Consider the following 14,853-nt stretch of genomic DNA (forward strand, 5'->3'; position numbering starts at 1 on the left):
GCTCGGTGACACTGGGTGCCCGAAGATAGGACAGCGATGCCTTCGAAGTCCCGAATGAAAATTACTTTCTTCCTAGAAATCTATAAAAAGGGCAAACTGCAAATGAACGTTTTCCGTAAGACCTTGGAAAATTCACCTCCCACACGTCCTTTCTAAGAAAGCTGCTTGAGGGTACAGTCCAGTAACACAAGGGAGTAAACCAAGGAAGAGGGAACTACGGGATCCACAAAACCATGCTCTAACCCGGGAAAGCAGTGATGCCCGTGACCATGACTGTGCAGAAGACCTAAGGAACCACCAGTCAGACTGGGCAGTGTCCACGAGGGAGACACGCGGGGGAAGCGGGGGCGGGGGGTGGAGGGGGGCAAAAGATCAAGCTTAATCGGACAACGTAAAGACATAGCCTGGTTTTGAAAAAAAAAAAAAGACAAAGATGAAGAAATTCTTGGAATATTAAAATTTGTTCTAAAGGCAAAAATCCTAGAAACCACTCAACCCCCTCGGTGAACAGTATTTACACGGTCCTAATAACGTAAACAATGTACTGATTTTCAAATTAAAGACAAATTTTTTTTGTGATGTTTCTTTTTTTGACAGAATGCAAGCAGGGGAGAGTCAGAGAGAGAAGAAGACACAGAATCTGAAGCAGTCTCCAGGTTGAGCTGTCAGCATAGAGCCCGACGTGGGGCTCGAACCCATGAGATCATGACCTGAGCCGAAGTCGGACACTTAACTGACTGAGCCACCCAGGTGCCCCAATAATGTACTGATTTTCAACACAAAAATACTAGGTAGGTAAGCACGGGGAGCTACTTAATTTTGGCTACAGAACAGACTATAAATCTCCAACCCTGGATGACAGAACACAGGAAGGGAGGGCAGAAGGACTCCTGGAGGGGAAGTCAAAAGTATTTATATCCTTCTTGCTTATGAAGAAAGAGGTCAAGAGACAATGTGTCCAGTTGACAAACCAACAAATAATGGTGAAAACACATCATGTCAAGTTACCAGGGCAATGATGGAAGATCTAAAAATTGTGACGGCGCCAGACTAGGAAGTGACAGTATTACATTAGATCCAGTCTATCTGTGTCTGTGACCATAAATCCTGAAGTCAACGGATTATGCCTGAACTTGATCAGTTCACTGACATAAAGTCATCCATCGGAAGAAACTGTTAAAAGGCAGTGGTCTCAAAGCTGAAAAGAGGCAGGACGGGAAACAGCAGCTTTTAATTCTTCTACTTTTAAGGTCATTGGCACGAATGATCTTGACCAGCATTTCACTTGACAAAATTCCTTTGACACAGATGCAATTTACATGCCTTTCTCCCACCCTGAAAGTCCTCTACTGAGAAAAGTAAGGCTGCCTCCCTCCCAGACTAATTTCAGGAGCAGGCCTCTCACGTCTCAGGTTAGAGCTGCCAGATGAAGCATGGGGGGGGGAGTTGAAAAGTTTAAACCAATCTTTCCACAAAATAACGGAGAAGGAGATGTGTCCTCCGGTGGTTCTCGGGACATGCTCACAGAGCCCCGACAAACCCTTACTCCCAGAAGCACCGAATGCCATGCGGAGACACGCCCAGCATGAAGCGGGGCTGACCGAGAGCCTCACCTGGCCACTCCGCCATAATCCAAACCTTCTTCTCCCCGGAACTTGACCATCAGTCGCTTCTTCAGATCCTTTGGCCGCATCTTCATGATCTGGCGATAAGACTCCTGCATGGCAAAAAAAAAAAAAAAAAAAAAGACAGCGTCAGAGAGAAGAACGGGTCGCATTCTTACTGTTCTACCGAGATTCAAGGTTGTTGGTAATGGAGCCCGAATCAGGATAAATAGTCATTTAAATCTGAGTTTGATCTGATTCCTGGTCAGAATGTTGGTCTGATGTCCAGTGTCTGATGTGGGGTAGCCCCTGTCGCCTGATCTCCCCGGGTGTCCCTCAGGAACAAGGAGCTCGTGCCGGGCAACGTCGTACCCAAAGGAAACGCACACCCCCATTTTCAGCACAATCGCTAAAGGCCTAGGGACAGACATCCTCACCAGAGTCCATTTTCTCTACACAAATTGATTTTAATGAGGCCATACTAAGAACGACTTGTGTATTGTAACCAAAAGGAAGATGTCACTGGAGAATCTGAATAGTAAAAGAATTCGGAGCCTGTTTTTGTATCTGAGGTGAAAAATCGCATAATTTCCAGGGAGTCAAAAAAAGCAAAAAAGTATTTAAAGTAAGATCTATGGGGGAATGCCTGGGTGGCTCAGTCTGTTAAGCGTCGGACTTCGGCTCAGGTCATGATCTCATAGCGTGTGAGTTCAAGCCCCGTGTAGGGCTCTGTGCTGACAGCTCAGAGCCTGGAGCCTGCTTTGGATTCTGTGTCTCCCTCTCTCTTGGCCCCTCCCCCGCTAGCGCTCTGTCTTTCTCTCTGAAAAATAAATTAAAATGTTTTAAAAAAAATTTTTTTAATAAAGTAAGACCTATGGGAGCTTACCCAAAACACAGAACACAGGCGGCTAGCTACTTTTTTGTTTTAAGTGCAACTAGCTAAACGCTTGTAGATATTTTCAGTGATAAGGCACTTCAGACTCTTCCCCTGCTTTCAATTTAATGTAATTCAAGCCTTCCCATCCCCAGAGGGAAAGGGGATGCTGAGTGGAAATGATCTAGCAGCAAAATGTGAAGAATGCAGCTCTTTTCCCTCCCTGCTCAATGGCCATTCTGGCCAATCCATCCATTCGCCTAACCGTCGTCTGTGCCCGAGCATCGAACATGGCCCTGGGCGCTTTCAGCGCCCAGTGAGGACGGCACTGGGCTGCCTGCCGCTGTGTCTTCAGGTCTCACCCAGCCTCTTTTGATCACTCCTGCCCATGATTCCACAAAGGCAGGCAGGACGCAGCCCAAACATCACCGAGACTTTACCTTCCAATCACCTGCCTTGAGGAAAGGGCCCTGTCTACAGGAGGTCCCGCCTGTTTGGTGGCCTTGATCCCACAGGGGAGCTGTCTGAAAGACAACCCTTTCCAGGAACCATCGGATCTTCCCATTTCCAGAAAAGACAATAAAGTGGCCACTTGGCCCCGAAGCTTCTCTGAGGAGGCGATGCCCTTAGGTGAGATGGCAAGAGCAGAAGGAGGGATTGGTTCTGGAGAAACCATGCGGACTGCAGGAATATATAACCGGCACACAGAAGAGGATTTACAGTGTTATTTAGTGCTAGTTTCTGTGTGAGTCTCTGTATTTTCGTTTCAGAAGCTCTCTAGCTTTTAAACTCCTACCACAGGAGGAAGTCCAGTCTGTCTCTCTATATGGCCATCAATCCTGAAAAAGCCCTGCAATTCGCTGAGTGATAAAATCGGTACCCGAAACACCAAACAGAAAGAACCTGCTGTCTGTCAACAGGGTTTAACAGTCTATGCCTCCCTGCTGGTCGCGCCGAATTCCATACCTCAAATATTTCTTCTCTGGACACTTCGATGCGGCAATGACCAGCTTGGGGTTGCTGAAGCGAAAGCTCGTGTCTGAGGACCTTCAGCTTCTGGACTAAATCCCTCTCGTATCTCTGGGCGGGAAGCTCCTCATCCTCCACCGAGCCCTCGCTGGGCAATGGCAGCGGCTGGCTGGGCTCCTTTAGTTGGCACTGGTGACTTGAGAAGAACAGAAACATCAAGGTCACCCCAAAAGTAGCGGCCCAGGGAGCCACAAGCAATGCCCCCCACTGGTGAGGGACTGAGAAGCGGGCTCATCACACAGAACTGCAAGAAGAGATGTTCCCTCTGCTGACATAACCATGTATGAAGATACATAAACACTGACAGTGGCCACCGCTGGCCTAAATACAGAGGTCCAAATATGGCTTCAATCAAGAAGATACCCCAGTTCCAAGCAACTGCTTACCCTACAGCTTATCACTGCTGTAAATAAAAACAGAAATTGCTGTCATTTATCACACATCTGGTATGTATCTGAGAGACTGACCGATGCATTACTAGATGCGCCTTGGTAGTCAAAATTCAATGGAGCTGACGTGAAAACTTTCACGAGCAGGTTATCGTACAAGAGCAAACAAGGCAAGTGCAATCTAATGGGAACTATTCCTCATTTTCACGACCAAGAGATTTCTAAGCCCACTCACAAAACTCCAGCAAAATCAAGGACTAGGACTAGTAGAGGGATGAAGTGGCATTCGTCTTGTCCAGGTTTGGCCCCTAAGGTCAGGTGTCAGTGAGAAGAGCCACATGGGGCTCTTACGTTCTTGAGAACACGACAGAGCCAGAACACTGACTGTGGGATCCAAGATAACTCCCGGTTCCAAGTCATCCAGGAAGGACGGGCCCAGGAAAAGGCTCTGGCAAGCAGCAATACGGACTGCGGCAGCCCGTCCAGATGGTGACGAGCGGGCACTAAGGGAGAGCCTGGTTTCAGGGGCTCTCGTGCCAAGGGCCACACACTCCCCCAGAGAGCCACGTGCGGGGGCTTTGAACATGGAGCTGTACTGCCTAATGCTGTCATCTCAGTGACTTTTATTTAGGCTGCAAGCAAGAAAAGACGGCAACAACACAGTTTCAAAACTGTTCACAACTGAGGCGCCTGGGTGGCTCAGTCGGTTAAGCCTCTGACTTCGGCTCAGGTCATGATCTCACAGTTCGTGAGTTCGAGCCCCGCATCAGGCTCTGGGCTGACAGCTCAGAGCCTGGAGCCTGCTTCAGATTCTGTGTTTCCCTCTCTCTGCCCCTCCCCAACTCATGCTCTCGCTCTCAAAAATAAACATTAAGGAAAAAAAAAAAAAACTGCTCCCGGCTGTCCTGAGAGTTTAAAAACCCGCAACTGTCCACCAGACATTTATTATATTTCGCTTACACTTAACCTCCACTAACAAACAACACAGTCGATAAATTAAGAGAAATATTAGTAGAAAACATTAAATTACAAGCGTAAGAAATCTACAAAGATTCTGTACAAGTCTTACTTCATGATGTGATGTAACCTTGGGTCTGTAAACTGGGTTGTTCGGTTATTATGATCTACAAAATATATTCTCCCCGAGACTGTACTTCTGACTTCCCAGCCTGGTGGCAGTGGTCCGAGTTCATCACAGTTCACGCTGTTAAGGTCTCTGCCGAAATGGAAGAGAACAGACAGGTTTGTCCGTCTGAGTGTGGAGGCACGAAACCAAAATGTCAGCAAGAGAAACCACAGGAGTCCCTGATCAATGCGGCCAACGTCCCATTCTGCTAAGAGGGACAGTCACGGCGCGACTCACGCCAAACTCCCACCGAGTCCAGGACTCCGTGCTGCAGGTGGCAGCGAAACCCGGCAGATAAAAACGGAGCTCTAGGAGCCCATGACCCTGATGGGGAACATGGCTCATGGTCTACCCGGGGAACAGCGTTTCTTCCTCGAAAGAGGGCCAAGTAGCAGGAGGTAGATGATTGTTGTCAGAAAACCATCTGAATTTACAAGTTAAATTAAATGCTCAAGGTCACAAAGGCGGCTTCACTTGAAAGGCTCCCAGAAGCGCAAGTTCAAGGGGATATACTGACACCCCTTCAAAATCTCACAGTTCAGAACAGCAGCACCCGGAAGCGGCATTCTCGTGCTTTCCTTGCCTTTGTTACACGCGTGTCTCTGATTCTAACCTCTTGGTGAATGATCTCAGTACAATCCGGCCACATGGGAACACAACATTACTGGCCAAGTTGCTTGTCTAATCAGCACAAAGCCTGACGTTTCTTACAGCGGGTACTAGAGACACCTCATTCGTTTGCAGGTAATATTTCCATTCTAATTATAGACACTGAATCTTAAATTCAACAGAGACTTGGAAAGTCAGCAACAAGAAGTCTTTCTCAGATGAAACAAGTGATGAATAAAAAGGATGTGAGCATTACTAGAAATGTTATTAGGTAGTAATGCTATTCTGAAACAAAACAAAACAAAATTTGGAAAGGAGAGCAAAACGAAGAAAAAAAAGAAGAAACTTAACTCCATTACAGGGTGGGGGGGGGGGCGGGGGTCTCTCTGACCTGGGCTCAGATGTATGGCCTTGTAGAAGGAAATCGCATAGAAAAGCTTCATCTCCCTCAGGAATGGTCCCCAAGGGACTGAGGCAAGAGGGACAGTAAAGTAGAAGAGAGAAAGGGTAATAGAGTCTTTACATTTCCTTTGTAACTTTTTATTATGGAAAACTTTAAGCATATAAAAAAGTAGAGAGAGACCACTAATGAATAACCAACCTCGACAATTATCAACTCGTCACCCTATTGCAAACCTAATCCCCCCTCCACTCCCCCCACCCCAGTTACTTGAAGCAAATCCCAGACGTGCTATCATTTCATCACCCGAAATGATATCAATATTGATATCAATACATCGTTGGTATTTTTAGTGTAAAATGGGAACAGCACATCTCGAAGGGCTTATTGGCTTTTCAAGCAAGGGCACGTGTGATTTCATCTAGAGCGAGGGTCTCTTTCAGTTACATGATCTGATCTCAAGACACAGGTTTGCTTCCTAAAGGACCCACGGGCGGTACAGTAGCCGCCCACTGACCACGTGGAGTCTGAAGGGGGCAGCAGAGAGCCTGGGTCCAAGACCCTGGGATGACTCCTTCAAGCCCCAGGGGTGCTCCCTATCGCGGAGGGCAGGGGTGAGGGAAGAAGTGCTGGCGGAGGGGCGCTGACGGTGCTCGTCCGTAGCAAACGTACCTTGGTATCCTGGGGTCGTGCCACGTGCTAACTCCAGTCTGCGTGTGCAAAAAGTAAACTTGCCCCTGCACCGTTGTCCTTTGCTCTGCACAAGAAATCAGAGGGCGCAATTAGTTCAATTCCAAAGAGTTTTCAACGAACCCTCTTAAGCACAGAGTGTAAGCTTCCTTTCAAGATTCTTTAAAATCAGGGAGGAAAGGACAGTGGGTAGCTTCCGCCTGACCTCCCACTTGACAAGCCCCATGGAAGTATCTGGGCGGCTCTCACTTCTTCCTGCCCACACCTGCGGAGGCAGCGATCTCCTTACTCGGCCACACCCCAGGAGTCCCTTCCATCTTGGTGCTGACCTCACCTTGGCCCCGTCACCTCCGTCTGCTCTCACTTCTGCTGTTCTCTGCACATCTAAATTATATTCCTCCCTCACCGGGTTCCCCTCTCTGCGGCGGTCAGATGATCCCTTCCGTCCCTTCTTTCCCTTGTACCCGACGCCGAGCTTCCCACGTTCAAGTTACTGAACGCTCCATCCACCCTCATCCAGCCCACGCATCATTTTGGATTTTTTTTGGTATTCATTTGCCTAAAATTTTCACACGATTGCTAAACTGGGAGACTGGAGTGATTGCTGACAAATTCATGATGCGCCAGATTTATCGCCACCTTTTTTACTTGGCTTTCTTCTGACACGACCATCGCGCGGCCCCACTCTGCAAATGTCCACAGTTACCGCACGTACAAGTTACTAAAACAAGCTTAAGAAATGCAACCCTGCCGCTCACACTCCGGTGTGGCTGGGTGGGTTCTCTCACCATAGCCTTCGGGCAGTTCTGGCGACTGGTGGCCGTGGGGACGGTTCTGAGGTGTCTGTAGTGACCCCCGGACCTCAGGATTTCGAAGTCGCTGTGCCTGGAGCCTTTGATCTTGACTTGGGGATTCCACAAACCTGCAGTCCCCTCCCCCAGCCGCAGCACCAGTACCGTCTGTGTAAGGGGCTGGCTCCTCCATGAAGCAGCTGAGAGGCCTTCCAGGTCCTGAGTCTTCATACACAGTTCTAGAAAGGAGAGCAGCACAGCACACGTGGGAACACCGGCCCAACACAAGTGCCCAAAACCACACCCGTTTACTGTGCTTTTCTTCCACAAGATAGATGCCCCCAAGTGCCCAGCTGTACGAGATTCCTTCTGTCCCATCTAAACAGAAAGGTGGACTTTTTCATGAGGAACAAGCAGCCAGAGGGAGCCGTCTGTCAAGTGCCACAGAGGCCACGGGCGGGATCTCATCCTCGGGGAGAGCTGAGTGATTCAAAAACCCAACCTTGTACTGTAAGGAGCTCGCAAAATGAAATTTCATATTTCTTGCTTTAAAATCAAATCCACGGGTGCACCTGAGTGCTCGGTCAGTTAAGCGTCCGACTTCTGCTCAGGTCATGATCCCATGGTTTGTGAGTTTGAGCCCCACGTCGGGGTGCTGACAGCTCAGAGCTTGGAGCCTGCTTCAGATTCTGTGTCTCCCTCTCTCTCTCTGCCCACCCCCCCCCCCCGGCTCTCTCACTCTCCCTCTCTCAAAAAGAAACATTCATATATATATATATATATATATATATATATATATATATATATATATTCAAATCCATACTCACTTTCCTTGTTACTTTACTCTCTAGTAGACCTTCAGGTTACATAAATACAGCAATGACTTTAAGTGCTCTCTAACATAAATCTTTACCTCCTAAACTTTTTTGAAGACAATTTACCTTAAAGGCTATTTTTTGAAGACTATTCACCTTAAAGCCTATTTTCCCTCATTAGCATTAAAAAAAATCATACATTGAAAACTTTCAAATATATACACAAATTGAGAGACTATCTCAACAACCCCCCCAAACTTGTCACCCAGCTACAACAATGGGCATCTCACAGCTACTCCTCCAGTGTCTCCCCTCTGCCAGGTTATTCTGAAACCAGTCCCGAAGTGTTTCCATTTCACCCTTAAATACTTCAGCTTATGTCTTGAGAAAACAAGGACTTCTTCCATCATCGTGACTAAAAACAGTACACTCGTTTTTTTTAAATACCATCAAATACTAGTGTCCAAATTTCCCCAGCCAATTGTCTCATTACTCAGAATATAAACAAGGTCCCCAACGTGCATTTAGTAGGTAGGTATGTCTCTTTAAGTCTCTTTTATTATGAATTTGTAGATTCTCTTCCTCTTTATTTCTCTTCCAACGTAATTGTTGAAGAGTTGTCTTCTACACTCTCCAGAGCGCCCCCTTCCGGATGCTGCTTAGTGTTCGGCAGCAATTTCTCGGTCCTCTTTCCAAGGGGTGTGTTAATGTCAGATTAACTCTCTTTTGTGCTGTTTTAGCAGCTATTAATGGTTACTGCCCAGCTCCATTAAGGCACTGGGGATCACAAAACTGTGATAGTGACCAATGAGCTTTTAAGTTTTTCTGTGTGTGTTTTAGGGTTTTTCTGCTAGGTGTCGTTAGGAACTCAAGAATTTTAATATATTTGATTTGTTTCAATCCACTAGTTATAATTCTTTCTTTAAATTTGTAATGTTTATTTATTTATTTAGAGACAGATGCAGCAAATGGGGGAGGGGCAGAGAGAGAGAGAGGGAGAGGGAGAGGGAGAGGGAGAGGGAGAGGGAGAGGGAGAGGGAGAGAGAATTCCAAGTAGGCTCCGTGCTGTCCGCGCAGAGCCCAACATGGGGCTCAATCTCACAGACCTGATCATGACCTGAGCCGAAATCAAGAGTCGGAGGCTTAACTGACTGAGCCACCCAGGCGCCCCTACGGTTATAATTCTTACTGATGCTCAAACTCCCATCTTTGGCCAGCGCAAACCTCTTTAAATTGGATCTTATGGGCACAACCCCACTAGTCTTTACAGCTTCCTTTATAAACAAGGAAACTGGACCCCAGTTTTATCCCAAACTGCATCTCAAGCATTCGGCACAAAGGTGTGAAGGCTGTTTCATAAAGAGTGAGAGCCCAAGGCAGCAGAGAACTCAGCAGGCATCGCCACGGGGATACGTACCCTTCATTCTCTAACAGTCCTCGGCAGTCTACCACAGACCCTCCAGTGCCTATTCTGTCTCGTGTCTGTAAACTGACTAAAACAGAAAAGAACGTCTTGCATTAAAATCCAGTGGCATTCCATACAGTTGTGATACAGTGAGCCATTGCAAAGGTGTAACTTACGTACAATATTATTATACAAAGCGAGGCACATGTATATACATAAACACAGCTAGTCCTGTGCTTTCATGTCTGAAGCATTTACTCCATTACATTAGCCCTACACCACTGCATACTGTTTGGAACATTCCTTGTAAATGTGGAGGAGAGGCTGTGTTTTCACGCTCTCCATAAAAATAACAAATGCCCGGTATTCACTTCCTCTAAGTTACCTCACTTTTTAAGAAGATCTTGACTCATGTTTAATAAGGACACAGAGAGCACTTTCAGTATCTGCAAAGTCTAGATGAATTTAAATATTTATCCTCTATCCCTACTGTGAACAACAAAGACGTTTACAAAGTTGCTTCTAGTTACTTGTTTTTCCCCTGGCACATCACTCCACAGAGAAAAAGAAATCACAAACAGGAAAAGCATTAAGTGAGAACTTTCTCATTATGATAGTTTTCAGGATGCATACCCACTGTTGGCTTATTTTGGGTCAAATATATTCAAGACAATACCTAAAAGATTTGGGGTCGTGACTCACTCCGGTACACTGTTAAAATACGAGGTTTTCTCCGATTCCTTGCAATGCACACAGGCAACATTTGAATTACCCTAAAATGCTAATGAAATGGGGTGGATAACAGAACAAGCCACTTAACAGATAAATCACTTCCAATGGAACACCTCCAGTCAACACCTGTAACACTAGCACATTTGATCTTTTTTTTTATCCTAAAGAATTCAATCCTGACTCTATAAAATCCTATCACATGGAAGTCTTCAGAAGTCATCTTTGCCTTTTATGCATATTACAGGTCTTCCTGAAGAAACTATTTCTCAACTCTGGTACATGTGGCCACCACTCTCGTCACGTACACTTGGTTAAGACCGTGGCAAATTAACTGTCTATTAACGTGGTGATTAAAATTATATTTAAAAATTATAACCTGAAATCTTTTTGTAGCCTAGTCATTTTAACTCAACTTGGAATGACAGGATGAAGAGAATTCAGTAAAATAATAAAACCACGCAAGACGAAAGTTTCTAGCGCGGAAAAGATGGCCCCGGATGTGGCTCGTCCTTTGAAAACATGTCACCACGGTCAGTGCCCGAGTGCGCTTTCTCGGTGACGGAGAGCTGAATGCTAAATTTTGAAAAAGCGTCTCTTTATACAGATGAGAAAGTTCTTACCCACTATTTGGCCACGAACTGCATCAGTGTCTGAGGGAGTTAGTTTGCATAGATCCAAACGCTGGTCTGCAAACAAATAATTCAAAACTTAACCCAGGGAAATGTTAACTAGGGAGGAGGGCAGGAATTCTGTATTCGGTATTCAAAAGGAAAAAACAAAACAAAACGAAAAGATGCCTCATAACCCTTCTTCAGTTGTACTCTAAGGCAGAAGAGCATTCCGGTTCTTACAGCCAGTATCTTTTAATCTGCTGATGGCGTTGGAAAGCAGCCGCGCACAGCCCAGAAAGCCAGCTCCCTGCTTCTTGTGAATCTTCTTATGGTTCCACACGCTGATGGTTATGGAATCCGTTTTCCCAACATATCTGAAAACATGCAAACTCCTTTTTAATTGCCTCTTTGGATTACGATAGCCCGTTGAGAGTTCATCTGATTGACTTCTTAGTACAAAGGAATCCTTTTAAAATGACGTTGGCTCTATATACCCCACACATAACAGGTGCTCAATAAATACACATCTACTAACTTCAAGGGGCTGGGGGAAGGCCGACAGCCAGTTACGTAAGAAGCACAGTGCGTAACTACATCACGATAATCATCCTATAACAGAGATGCACTATATTTTTATAGTTCCAAAGGACGATGACATAATTCATAAAATCTCGCCAATTAAGCTTAACGTAGAATACTAGTTTGCAGCAAGGGCCTACTTATAAACCACAGATGCACCCAAAGCACATTAAAAAGTGCGTTCTACCTCCACCTACTCTTCATGCAAATCAACCAGAGGGCAGTTTTCGGGAAAAGGGGCAACACTCATCTCCCACGCCACTTAGGATTCCTGAGTGTAACTAAAAGTGAGTCTTGGAATCTGGTTACAAAAAATCCCACCCAGACTCCACGCAATCTGTATTAATACAAAACCAATAATCACTCCGTGTTCTTTTCATGACACTGTCTTAGCAGGGCCATGAAAACATAGGTGTATCTAAAATCATGGTCTTCAAAGTGCGATCCATCTTAGGAATGAATGTTACATCCATTCGATCATACCGAGCTATATTTTCTACAACAAACTTCATCTTCTCTTGTAGAAAATATAGTTCCTACTAAAAAGTAGAAATTTTAACAATCAATAGAAATATAAACAATATATATTTGAATAATAAGTATGTACAATAATAATGCATTTTCAAAAAGATTTTATTTTTAAGTAATCTCTACATCCCACATGGGGCTCGAACTCACAACCCTGAGGTCAAAGAGTTCCTTGCTACACCGACTGAGCCAGCCAGATGCCCCAATAATAATGCATTTTTAAAGTAAAACTCTACAACAAGCTTCAGAGGTTCACTGTGGGGGGCGGGGGGTGGGGGGGAACAGCATACAAAGGACCTGAACTATACCCCTTTCTCTCCTGCAGCATGGCCAGGAGATGGAGAAGTTTGAAAAACACAGTACGGAAGCAAACCATAAAAATCTATGAACATGTCAAATGCAAGAACTTCCTTGGGGCGCCTGGGTGGCGCAGTCGGTTAAGCGTCCGACTTCAGCCAGGTCACGATCTCGCGGTCTGTGAGTTCGAGCCCCGCATCGGGCTCTGGGCTGATGGCTCGGAGCCTGGAGCCTGTTTCCGATTCTGTGTCTCCCTCTCTCTCTGCCCCTCCCCCGTTCATGCTCTGTCTCTCTCTGTCCCAAAAATAAATAAACGTTGAAAAAAAAAAATTTATAAAAATGCAAGAACTTCCAAGTATACAATAAAATTAGGCAATATGTATTCATTTGGTTATCAGTGAGAAGTTAGTAATCATTTTTATTTTATTATTAAGTGCTTCTCTTGAAAGCTAGATTCCTGGTGCTCGCTCCCCAAATGGCTTAACAGAATATTCAACTCACAGATCATAGTGCTGGTTCCATTTTGGGTCCAATGTGTTTTTCACAGTGTCCGTTGAGTGGCACTGCCCAGATCCATCCACCACAATCTTTGCAAAGGGGTCGGGGAGTCCTAAAGGAGAGGAGACGGCCACACCGCGATGAGACTACACATCCATCCATGTGACACAGAACACAGTCTCACAGGCTACAGAGAGCTTTGAGATCATCTAATTTGGTGAAGAACTTTACCCTGGGGCACTGTATTCTCTAATTTAGGGTTAGTTTGATCAGCAAAATAAGTTATTTCTATTTAGCTTTCTAAGAAAGGCAACCCAGTCTGACACCACAGATTTTTAGGGGCTAGAAAACTACAAAAACTAGGCTTAAATTTAGAATCATTTCTGATGATCACCAACTGGGCTAATTAAATGGAAGAAAAGAGATCTCTAATTCATTATATTTATACCTCCTAAAAAAATAACACCTAGCGATCTTACTTACTGGGCTTTGTCTATTTTATCTACGAACCCAAGTATTCACCAAGTCTTAATTAGGTGGGTTCCTAAATGCTGGCGTATGAGTCGCACAGATTTATAGGATCAGAGAGGCGGCAAGTTAAGGGTTTTAGAGACATACTTGATGGGGACCACTACTCCGGAGGTTCCCGGCTCCTTGAATAAGGCCTGTGAACCTAAGTTTCTTCACCTTTAAAGTGTGAATAATACCACTTAAGAACTGAGCTGCATTCTTGTGAGGATCAGAGAGTGAAGAAGTTCATGCTGCAGGCACCGACTTGATAGTGGTGAATTTCTGCAGTTAAGGGGTGATTTCTTCCTTTGGAAAAAGATCCCCTCTGGTTTTTACGCTTCCTTTAATTATGAGGCTTTTAAAATGTGATTTCATTTCTAAAATTTGACTAACAATTTGACTCAAACCCAGCTCTTTTACAGAAAAGCGTCTCGTGTGTATTTGAGCTGAGAACACTTCATCCAGCAGAAAGCAACAGATTCAGGGCTGGAAAGACGGAGAAGACAGCTACGCCTAGGAGCTCGAAGCCTCCACATTGTTGCCAACTTGGAAATGAAGTTTGTCAAACCATGGGTCCGTTCGGTAGAAGGCAGAACTCTGAGGGGAATATGTCCAGTGTTGTCTTTTTTTTTTTTTTAAGTTCAAATTACAAAAATATGTGAAGAATACGAATACTGTAAGAGAGCAAAAGCAGGTGTGTACTTACTGAAGAAATCTTTCTTTGCAAGGTTCTTGGCACATAACACTGAAAACAAACAGAAACGCTAGGGTTAGCATTTATGGAGAAGATTTTCATCGCACCTAGTTGCTGTGGACTGGATTGTATTGGACCCACCCCTGGGCCCTCAATTCACGTGTTGAAGCCCTAACCCCACTGTGATAGCATTTGCAAGAGGCCTTTATAGGAGGTGCTTACACTTAGATGGGGTCATCAGGGTGGGGCCTTAAGATGGGATTAGTGCCCTATAAGAAGAGACCACAGAGCTCGCTCTCGGTCTGTTCTCCATGTAAGGGCGCAGCAACATGGCTGTCTATATGCCAGAAGTGGGCCCTCACCAAGAACCAAATTTGCCAGCGCCTTGATCTTGGGCTTTTCCAGCCTCCAGGATGGTGAGAAATAAATGTTCAAGCCATCTAGTCTATGGTATTCTGTTATATCAGCACAAACAATTGAGACACAAGTCTATATTCGCAACACAAAAAAAATTCTAAAAATTATCTTTGCCAATGATGTCTTTCAAGTTTAGTAGCACATCACACACACACACACACACACACACACACGCACACACACACACAAACTGACAAGCAACTAAAAAGTATTTTCTCCTCCAATTGGGAGTCAGCCATAACAAATATAATTTTT

At 45.2% G+C, this 14,853-nt stretch overlaps 1 protein-coding gene across 4 annotated transcripts in view; it reads right to left on the reverse strand.

The window, feature by feature from the left end:
• The window catches only part of SMURF1 (SMAD specific E3 ubiquitin protein ligase 1), a 110,347-nt gene that overhangs the window by 18,048 nt on the left and 77,446 nt on the right, over positions 1-14,853 (reverse strand). For all 4 annotated transcript variants that reach the window (XM_047089067.1, XM_047089068.1, XM_047089066.1 and 1 more), the window contains exons 2-11: positions 14,194-14,232; positions 12,981-13,089; positions 11,316-11,449; positions 11,085-11,150; positions 9,745-9,820; positions 7,510-7,751; positions 6,704-6,788; positions 4,966-5,112; positions 3,445-3,643; positions 1,614-1,717 (exon numbers count right to left, since the gene is read on the reverse strand). In XM_047089067.1, the coding sequence (XP_046945023.1) occupies positions 1,614-1,717; positions 3,445-3,643; positions 4,966-5,112; positions 6,704-6,788; positions 7,510-7,751; positions 9,745-9,820; positions 11,085-11,150; positions 11,316-11,449; positions 12,981-13,089; positions 14,194-14,232 (1,201 nt within the window). The remainder of the gene's footprint in view (positions 1-1,613; positions 1,718-3,444; positions 3,644-4,965; positions 5,113-6,703; positions 6,789-7,509; positions 7,752-9,744; positions 9,821-11,084; positions 11,151-11,315; positions 11,450-12,980; positions 13,090-14,193; positions 14,233-14,853) is intronic.

The sequence above is a fragment of the Lynx rufus genome, unplaced genomic scaffold, assembly GCF_022079265.1.
Source record: "Lynx rufus isolate CCGP_SWC_20201006 ecotype Redwood Valley unplaced genomic scaffold, mLynRuf1.p SCAF_27, whole genome shotgun sequence".
Lineage (NCBI taxonomy): Eukaryota > Metazoa > Chordata > Mammalia > Carnivora > Felidae > Lynx > Lynx rufus.